General features: G+C 44.5%; 1 protein-coding gene and 1 non-coding gene across 2 annotated transcripts; both read right to left on the bottom strand.

Annotated features, from left to right (window-relative positions):
• Window positions 1–2,431: 2,431 nt before the first annotated feature.
• On the bottom strand, window positions 2,432–5,496 carry RPS20 (ribosomal protein S20). Its single transcript, XM_050320894.1, has 4 exons — window positions 5,330–5,496; window positions 3,898–3,997; window positions 3,079–3,152; window positions 2,432–2,654 (listed from the first exon to the last, which is right to left on the bottom strand). Exons 1-4 carry the CDS (start codon window positions 5,330–5,332, stop codon window positions 2,472–2,474), a joined length of 360 nt encoding a protein of 119 aa, XP_050176851.1. The 5' UTR covers window positions 5,333–5,496; the 3' UTR covers window positions 2,432–2,471.
• Window positions 3,229–3,293, bottom strand: LOC126649642 (small nucleolar RNA U54). Its single transcript, XR_007631104.1, has one exon. It is a non-coding gene; the product is annotated as a small nucleolar RNA U54 (small nucleolar RNA).
• Window positions 5,497–10,604: the final 5,108 nt, after the last annotated feature.

Below are 10,604 nucleotides of genomic sequence, written 5' to 3'. Positions count from 1 at the left end.
CCTGGAAGTGTTGCAGCCCCACCCGCAGGGCTCAGCGCTGCCCAGCCCTCAGGGTCTGATCCCTCCCCACTCCCGGACCCCTCCTCAGGGAGCGCCCGCCCGGGCAGCGCCGCTACCTTGGCGCGCGCGGGAACCCGCGAGCCGGGCGCGCGCAGGGGGGAGCGTTTTGGCCGGGGGGAGGAGGGCGCTGATTGGCCGAGAGCGACCGGGGGGCGGAGCGAGCGGTGACGGACAGGCCGCGTGAGGGCACGGGCACCGCCCCCTCCGCCCGGCAGGGGGCGCTGCCGCACAGCGCAAGGCGACGGCGCCGCCGGAGCCGCTGCTGGAGCTGCCGCTGGAGCTGCCGCCGCCGCCGGCACGGGAAGGAGGACGGGAACGGCGGGGACGGGACGGGACGGAGCCGCGTGTGCTCGTGATGCGGTGTTTGTATATCGTCCTTAGTAAGGCACGGCGGCAAAGAAGAGGTCTGAACGGACAGCGGTCGTTCCAACGAGGCACGAGAGGTGCGCTGCCCGACGGAGCCGCGCCGCGGGTTGAAGGTGGGGGGGGGAGAAGCGGGTACCGAAATGTTTCCACCCGAACGAGTTACATAAAGTCATTGTGGGCGTTACGTAAAACATTTCGACACTCCCGCGGTGTTGTCGTAAACCGAACAGAAAACAAATAAATCCCGTAGCGTTCCGGTCTCGCAGAAGCCGTGGGTGGGACAGGTCAGGAACCGCGGGAGGCGAGGAGGGGAAGATGCTGCGGGACGGGACCTGCCCGCTGCCGAAGGAACCCCGCGGCAGCCTGAGGTCCATCACCTTCCACAGGCAAGCCGTCTGCTTCTCCGGTAACCAGTGGAAAGCCTGTCCCTTCATACAGTAGGCAGGCAGCAGTACCTCTGCACGGCACCAGTCCCAGACGCAATGGTAAAGTTGCATTTGCGTTTTAAGTTGGAGACGGGTGATGAGAAAGATACGCACTCAGAAGACCGCAAAAAACTGTGGTCTTTGAAGTGCCACAGCTGCTCAAAGAACATAGATGGGGCTTTAGGTCACTGAGGTATGTTTAAGAGGCATCCCCTAAGTCAGAGGTACAGCCGGCTGTAAGCCAATGGAAAGCTACTTCATAGCAAAAGGTTTTGACCAACAGAAAGACCAAAGACAGAACTGATGCTGAAGCACACCAGCTTTCCCTAGATCCATTAAAGTGCCTTCAGTCACAGAGCTTGAGTTAAGCAGAGGGAAGAGTAACACTTCTCATCTGCTACTTGTTTGCCCATTTATCCCCATAAAGAGTGCTCCATATAAACACAAATAATTTTAAAACTACAGCTAGAAGTGTTTGTCAGGAAGCTCATATTTGTAGCGTATTACCAGAAATGGACTTTTAGGAAAACACAGGTGTTTTGTTTTGGGGTGTTTTTCTGCCCCTTTGCTCATGCAGTTCTTCAGGACGTTTCCCAAGGAAGCAGGCTTGATGCAATCTGTACATGTTAACTCAGTTTCTCACCTCTCCCTATTACCAAAGCTCTCAAGCCTGCTAACTATATGGTTAGAATCCTTCTAAGGCTTTACATTTAATGAAATTGAAGGACTTGAATGCCCTGAGTAAGAAAGCTCAAGCTTTGGCCACTGTTTTAGGTCTTAGCAAACATAAATAGGACCTCAAACTAGACACCCCCACTAAATTTTTTAGAATTCAAGTTCTTTCCTATGCTTGGAAGCAGAAGCAGCAACCTTATCTTAAATGGATTAAATGAAACTGTTCTCTTTTATTTAACTCTGGGCCTTCTTTGCCTTGTTGGTTTAAGAATTAATCATACCCCCTTTACTTGAGAGCCCTAAGTAGCAGCACTGAAAATGGCTGTTTTGCTGCTTTACATATGAACCTAAACAATAATCACACCTGTGGAAATCTAAGCCTGAAAAGATAACTAGAGAGTTCCACAGCTTAAGTTTTGTGACTCTACATGCAAGTCTAAAGAATGAACTTGCTAAATTCAGTGTATTCACCACAAATTTTTATGAAGTTCTATGAGTAGTGTCCTCAGGATCCTTTGACTGAGACATGCTTGGAAAAAACAAAGCCAAGTAAGCTTAGTGTTAGTTCTGTCTTGCATGGCAAGAACCAAGAATTGAAAACTTAGTAATTTACCTAAACATCAATTTTAATGCTACTGCTTGTCTGGGTATAGACTAAGATTTCAGCCAAAGTTAAACCCTTCATGAAAAATATATTTTTAATAATTTAAGTGCTGCATGACCATACAGTCACCAACCTACAATGAAACCATGATGCCCAAGTTTAATTTTCCTGATGTTTACAGATAGCATATTCTTCTTAAAATGTCATACAATCCTCTCACAGCATTTTATGATCTCTGTTGTCCTTCGTGAAAATCATCACAGAGCTACCTTTCAACACCCATATGAAAACAAACAGTGACGAAAATTTGTAAATCAATTTTATTCAACAACGATGATCATTTAGGCATCGGCAATAGTAACTTCAACTTCTACACCTGGTTCAATGCTGATGGAAGTGATCTGCTTCACGATCTCAGAAGGGCTGTGTAGATCAATGAGCCGCTTATGGATACGCATTTGGAAACGATCCCAGGTCTTGGAACCTTCACCACAAGGTGTCTTCCTGGTAGTGATCCGCAGGGTCTGAAAAGTCAAACACAAAGTATTTAGCAGATGCACAAAGAGGAGTAATCTCTCCTATCTGATGGTAAATATGATCACCTAAGCCATCTAAAAATACTGCATGGTATCTATGACTTTATAAAGTTACCTTTTAAGTTATAGTTTACTAATGTTAGCACTCCTTCCCTGCATATTTAATTTCATTTTAAAAAAAAAGTTCATGATGAAAACAAGTTGAACAAAAAAGCCTCTTCCACATTCAATATATTTTGCATTAAACCCTTTAGCATCAAAGCAACTTGTGAAATCATTATCTGTTTACACTGGGTCAACACTGTTTAGTAGTACTGCTTTTCATCTCACCTTTTTTTTTGAAAAAGATGTTGTAAGTGCATAGTTGCAGAAAAAAAAAAACAACTTTTAAGACAAGAAAAGTGTTAAGTACCTTGGTGGGCATGCGAACAGGTCCCTTCACCTTAAGGTTTTTTTCCTTAGCGCCTCTGATCAGGTCAGCACAGACTGGAAAAAGACAAAGTAGCTCAGGTTTGTGACTATTTTACTTACTTGTTTCCTTAAGTGAGTATTTCAAACAAGATGTTGGCTCAGAATAGCGTATTAAGTGATCACTGCCATTCATTTTAAGCATTATCCTCATAGCCAACACATACAAGTGAAAGTGTTATGCCCTGGTGAGCAAAATCAGGTTACAACAGTAGGCAAAAGCCATTACTACAAGTTTAATCTGTATTTAAGCTATTATAAGCCTGAAGATCCTGCAAACAGTGATTCTACAACATTTACATTATATGACTAAATACTGGCAAAGCCAGTTGCTAAACAAGAATAAATAATTTCTTAAAATAACGTTATACTAAATTCTTCATAACTCGAGTGACAAAACATTGAGAAACTGGTGCCTTTCAGTTCTTATACATTCAAAGAATGACAGCTATTTGAAACCCACCCCCCATGAGAACTAAAGTGAAGAAGCTGCACTCTCTTACATTAGCCATTATGACATAAGTTTTCAGCAGGATAAAACCCCCCAAAACACTAGCTTTCATTAAGAATTAAATCAAAATGTACTTGTCAGTGTATGAAGTGCTTTGGGTTGAACTCAGTGAGCTAAGCCACAGGCAAGCAAGCAGGCAAACACTAACATCTTTTAATTACAACTGGTTTCAATACATTTATTTTGCAATGCGTCATGTGACATATTCATTACTTGACAAGCTACTCAAGTAAACAAAAAAGTACTACTCACCCTTCTCCAGTGATTTTACATTGCGACTTGTCAAAGTAATTCTAATACGATGAATTGCTACCTCTTGTTCCACAGGTGCTTTGCCAGTATCTTTAAACGCCTAAAACATTCAAGTTACAAATATCAGACACTACAGTGAACACCAACTAACACTATCCACAGCCTCTTAAGAACAGACTTCTAGAGTGCAAAGAACAATTTAGCTATGGGACTACCTTGTTCTGCTCAGTAGGTGAGATATCTGAAGTGTATGGTGGAAGGAAGAAGAATGGTGGTGGGAAGAGAATGAAAGAACCACGTTGTATCTCTGAGGAAAAGCTATTTTTTAGTGTCTAACTGCATCTCACAGTGGGAAGCTGCAAGCACACCCCTCCATGGTTTGTCTGTATACAGGTAGTACAAACACTCTTTGTCCTCAAAAATAAATACAGTTGAGGCACCATTTTACCTCGCCACCAATTAAGTAGCAAAGACTTGGTCAACAAAACTGCAACAACTCACACTGCGAGAACAAAAAGGGGTATCTGGCCAGGAAGACTAACTCAGCCACTCAGGAAACTGATTTGAGAAGCTTATACAATTAAGTGCTTGCAAATAATTGGGCATTAAGGCAGGCTATGTGAGCTGATAAAAATAGAAATAAAAATATGGAGGAAGAAAGGTCTTCAAAAAACATGGACGATGTATAAATATATATATATATATGTAAAAGTATAGATATGAATGGCTAAAGGGGGGTTGCCCAGAGGATGGAGTCAGGCTCTTCTTGGTGGTGCCAACCAGTAAGACGAGAGACAACGGGCAGAAACTGATGCACAGGAAGTTCCATCTGAATATGAGGAAGAAACTTCTTTACTGTGCGGGTGACCGTGCACCGGAACAGGCTGCCCAGAGAGGTTGTGGAGACTCCCTCGCTGGAGATACCCAACAACCGTCCGGATGCAAACCTGTGCAGTGTGCTCTAGGACGACCCTGCTTAAGCAGGAAGGCTGGACTTGATGTCCCACTGTGGTCCCTTCCCAACCTGACCGACTCCGAATTACGGGCTGTCACACACACTGACGAAGAGGCACGACCTGCCGCATGAACAGACGCGCAGCCCCTCAGCGTGAGCCGACTCTGAGGACACACACGCGAGGCCGTGTCAGCCCCGCTCCCGCCGCGTCCCGGGGCGCCGCTCCCGCCGGGAGCTCACGTGGCAGCTCCCGAAGCGAAAAGCACTCCCGGGCTCACAGGCCGCCCTCCCTGCACGCCGGTGTGGGGTGGGCTCCGGGAGCAGCCCCAGCAGCCGGGCCCTTCCGCGCCGGCAGCGCCGCCCTTTCCCCGGGCCGAGGGCCGGCCTGGCCCGGGCGGGCGCGGCGGCCACGCGGCGCTGCCGGCCCCTCTCCCTCTCCTTCCCCTTCCCCCTGTCCCCGGCGCTCCCCCGCCTCACCATGGCGGCAGCGGAGCCTTCCTGGCCGACTTATTCCCGGGCTCGGGGAGGCGCGGGGCCCAGCGAACAGCGGTGAGCCAGGAGGCGGCGGCGCGGCGAGAGGCGGGCGCGGCGGCGGCGGGCGCTTATATAGGGGAGCGGCACCGCCTCCATCCGGGCGCCGCAGGACCTTTCACCCGCCCGCCGGGCACGGAAGCGCCGGGGCGGGGAGGCTGGGATGGCTCGGCTTCCTGCGCCGATGGTCGCCCCGTGGTCTCGGCTGATGGCGAGTCGAGAGGCAGAGGGAGAGGGGCCCGGCGGCTGCCGTGACCCCCGCACCGGGCTCGGCCGCGCCCAGCGGGGCACAGCGCCCTCCCCGCTCGGGCCCCGTGAGCATCTTGCGCTCCTGCCTTTCCCAGTGGATCTCGGCGTTCTCCTGGGGGGAGCACCGGGAGTTGACGCACAAGCGAGGCTTTATCGCTTCCGGGGATAGCGAGCCCGCTCCCGGCTGAGCCCTTGGGTCTTGTTGCTTTCGTTCATTACTGAAAGCCACAGGACGACAGGACACAATCCTAAGCAGCGCCAGGGGAGGTTTAGGTTGAACATCAGGAATTTCTTCGTAGAAAGGATGATTAGACATTGGAATGGACTGCCCGAGGAGGTGGTGGCATCACCGTCCCTGGAGATATTTAAGAAGAGACTGGACGTGGCACTCAGTGCCATGGTCTAGCTGACATAATGGTGTTCGGTCACAGGCTGGAGTCAGTGATCTCGGAGGTCTTTTCCAGCCCACTTGATTCTGTGATTCAGTGAATCGGTAAAGTGGAGGTGCGAGAGCAGAAGCTTTAAGTAAAAGTGCTTGTTTCTTTCACGCTTACATTTAAGGACTTAAATGAATTTTATTTGTGAGAGTTCCATTATTTATTGAGATTGGGTGTTGAAAGGGATGTTTTTTACTGAGAAGGATCACTGAGTTGGCCTGGACAGTGGTAACTGTCAGTCCCAAACCAAGTGTTTTGCTGAAAACATGTCTGTTTCTAGTTACATCAGTGGTGAACCGGAGAAACAGTTATTACAAAATTATGACCTACACTAAGGTCTCTGGCCACCGTGATTATCTTTTAATTTTAATACTTTAATTCTAGTTCGGGATTTAGTCCAGGAATCATAGACATGGATAATGTTAGCAAAACTACTGCCACCTCTGGAAGCTTAGTGATTACTACAGTTATAAAAAAGCTTGCTTGGTGTTTTAATATGAACTTACTTTCTGGGATCACACTATTCTTAATATATATTTTTCCCCTACCAAATGAGTTATAGGTCTTCATATTGTCCTTAAACCTCAGGTGATGGAGGTAACTTTTATATGCCAACTACTCTGTTGTGATGCTCAATTTTTAGGCTTATTTGCACTTGGATTGTTTGTACTTGCTCTTTGAAATCTCTAGTTTACTAATATCTTCTTTGAAAGGACTTGAGGCTATATTCTGATAAAGCAGTTCCAATAAACATGGATACAGAAGTTGTCATCCTGTTGCTGCTTTCTGAAATGCAGCGATAGCTTTTGCCAGTGAAGATCAGTACTTGGAAAGTGTTTTGATGATAGTCACGTTTCTCTGGTCTCTTCCTCCCTGCAATGAAAACAGCATTTGGTTCTGGTGGTTTGTTTTCTGAACCGTTTAACAATTATGTATATACTATTTTTGAACTCATGCATAAGGAACCCATGTTTACTCTGTTACCAGCTATTCCAAATACTTCCTGAGGAAGTTTTCCATCTATAAGTGTTTTATATCCATCACTCTTAAATACATGACCTCACACTGATCATGCTGAAACACTTAATTTTCCAGTAATCCAGATGGTTCCCAACCAGCAATCTTGCTACACTATTTACTTAGAGCTTTTATGAATGTTCTTAGTAAACTTCATTTCCAGATAAAATACTGAGTAGGTTGCTGCCAAGAACTAATTCCTGTGGGATTCAATTAGAAATATGTCTGACCGAGTCCTCATTGGTGACACAGACCTGTAACTTTAGTTTTAAGTTGCTTACTACAAGCTATATGTCCACAGCTGTGCCAGTTTCCCCTGTGTTCTACTGAACAAGTCAAAGTGCAAATGTGTTACATCAACACTTTCCTGTTATTTACCAAATGCATGCTATAATTGCATGAGGAAAAAAGAGTCATTCCAAAAAGATACATTTTCCATGCATTTAAGCTGTGTAATTTAAGTAAAATTTGCTCATTTATTTCTTTTTCCTGGATCAAGAAGTCGGTTTATTGTTTTGGGGTTTTATTCTGGAATTAAGGCAAGGTTGACCGTAAGTTCCTGAATTTGTTCCTTTCTTACTTATTTTTCTGGTATTGGCACAACCTCAGCTTTCTTTGAGATTTTTCTTTTTTCCTGAGCTTCCCCAGATTTCTCAGAGCTTATGGAAAATCCACATTACCAGCACACAAGTCTCCTCTGCCAGCTCTTAAAATTCTTGGATACAGGCTATATGGAGCTGCTGATTTAAAAACCGCCTTACTTCTATTCCTATGTTTAAGGCTTTCCATGGCTATTGTTAGACTTTTCTGATATATGTTGTTTTTCTCCACAAATGTAGAACAGAAATTTATCTGAACTTCCTGTTTGCTCTGAAATATGTGCTCCTTCATGCTATTCGCATGAGTAAATAGCCATTCTAAATACAACTTTTTGCATGTCTTCTGAGTATTTTGCTTTTCTTAGCTTCTGATTCATATTTTGTATTATGCCTGGTTTTCCTTTGGTTACATACTGGTTTTAATGTAGGTTTTTCTCCCCAGCCAATGATAACTTTAGCAATGAGATTGTGATTCTGTGACTTATAATACCCTGATGGCCTGTGCTTTTTAGATGAAGCTTCCAGGAGTGTTTCCCTCATGTCAAACAATTAGGAGGATAAAAGATTAAGAAGCAAGACATGCTTTTAACATGACTTAGTAGTCTGTAGCAGAAACAATTTAATACCTAATTTAATTTTATCATGCAGATTATCATTCCATGTGCATTCATTATACCTTCTGACTTTTATTTTGGGTTCAGTAGATTACTGGAGCTCTTTCTCTCCCTTCTTTTGACTAGTTTGTCCTTCAGAAGACTAGATCTTGGGATGAGCCATCTATGTGACAGAAGAGTTACCCAAGGGAGAGTGTGCCTGTTGTCACTCAGCATCTTCTAAAGTATTGTAATAACTTAGTGAAATGAAGGCTTGTGTTGTCTTCTGGTGAATGTTGAACTGATACATCTTTGGCTGGGTTAAAGGACAGATGTATTCCTCAGACTTTGCCACTTGGATTGTGAACACCGTTTATTCTTTTGAGTAGATTTATTTTACTTATTTCACATAGGTAGCCCGTGAATGGTTTTGGCAGGGCTCAAATTAGCTTCCTTAAATCTGCTTTGTCATTTTTCATAGTGGTTATTTGATGTGGGCAGCTCCCTGGAAGCTGTCTTGGTTATGCCAGCTTAATACCTCTAGTCTTTGCTTTCAGGAGTGATTACCATATTGCCAAATATTCCTATTTACTTGTAAATTACTTCTTTTTCCATGGTCTCAGGAATCTGAACACACTTTTAAGGGTTTTGTTTAAGCTTCTGGTCATAAAATACCTGTAAAGCAGTATCATACCTGAGGCTTCTCAGGAAATCATCAATAGACAGTGGAATATCTGAACCAGTCAGGAGAAATCCAATGAAAGCTATTTTCAAACCTTTTAAGAAAGGCTACAGCATCCACTTGGTCTTAACTGTAGGTATCTGCTGATTATCTTGTGTTAAGTTACTCAGTTGTATCATGTCACAGAACTCTCCTCCAAGTTCTTTGCTGAGCAATTAGCTTTGTCTGCTGATGCCTCAGCTATTGGAACTTCAGAAAACCCACTGAACTAAAAATACTCCCTTTTAAAAGATTGATCTGTGTGGATGGGTTGGTAAGTGGCAGTAGTCTCTGCAGGTAGCAGGTGGACAGAGTGCACAGTGCATGGGCACCAGTCTGCAGCTGGAGTTCTCATATTGCACTTAGCCTGTCCATTTTACATTTTCTAAATTTTCATGCCAATTCTGGCATAAAGCTCAGCATATAAAAATGCAGCCCCCTTGAAATACTAGGCTCCCTTTACCTTAAAAGTTTCTCATGTAAGCATGGAAAACATGAACTAGGTCCATGACTTGGGAAAAAAGCAATTGTGCTTCGATGGAGTTCTTTACTGCTGACAAATGTTGCTGGAAATATTGATCATTTGGAGTCTTTTTTTTTCAAGTGGGCAACTTGAACTTCATAGTTACAACCACAAGCTCTTTCCTTCTAAATATGTACTTTATGCTTGACAGATAATACATGTGGCTTCTAATATCATTGATGTGGTTAGAGCAAAGCTTCTCCTTTGCCAGCCTGTTCTGCCTTGTTCTTCTGACACAAATCAGAGTGGCAAACATACATAGCTGCTGGTATGCTACAGCATTCTAGTGACACCAAATCTGTGATACATCACTACAATATGTCTTCAGACCCTTGGGATTGAAACAGGATTGTCCATCTCTGCTGCTTTCAGGAGGAAATTATTTGAATTTGTCTTGCTCTGGTTCAGTCTTAAGTTTTTATTTTTTTTTCAAATTGATGAATTATGTCTTCTCTGCTTGTCTGGAAGAATGTTTGTTTCCTCTCCACTCCTTGCTCTGCAGATGTGATGCTTCTGTCAAATTTGTAATAACGAAAAATCATTTTCAGAGAATAACTGTGCAACTCACATAGTCTTGTGACAGCAACCAAGGTGGTTTATTGATTAGCAACATGTAATTTGCTGGTAATCAGTGAACTATACATGCTGGATCAGTATCAGCCATACAACAGAAATCACATTACTAGAGGCTTACAAACTGTTAGTAAACACCTACAAATTTCTTACGTATCCTTCTACACCTGATCCCACTTACATATGCACACATTTCTGTATGTACTTCCACTCTCTTGCAAGAAGTGTGGGTTACAAACGCCCACTCCCACTCTGGGGAGCCTGTGCAGCTAATCCACATGCCAGCAAGAGCGTACTCTATGAATTCCCACGTGCACTCCTGAGAGGTGGGTTCCCACTGCTCTGCCTCATCTTGTCAGCCCCCCAGCCTATACTGAGAGCGGTGTGGCAGATACTTACCATGTCCTCCGTGGGGAGGATCTTAGAAGTGTTAACACCTGCTGCTCTGGTACTGCTCTCCCACCCCAAGGTTTCTGCAAATAACCACAGATTCTTGTGCTGCTTTTCAA

The sequence above is a fragment of the Myiozetetes cayanensis genome, unplaced genomic scaffold, assembly GCF_022539395.1.
Source record: "Myiozetetes cayanensis isolate MyiCay16 unplaced genomic scaffold, myiCay2020 scf1, whole genome shotgun sequence".
Lineage (NCBI taxonomy): Eukaryota > Metazoa > Chordata > Aves > Passeriformes > Tyrannidae > Myiozetetes > Myiozetetes cayanensis.
The sequence above is the reverse complement of the archived record's forward strand: the minus strand, read 5'-3'. Positions and strand labels throughout refer to the sequence as shown.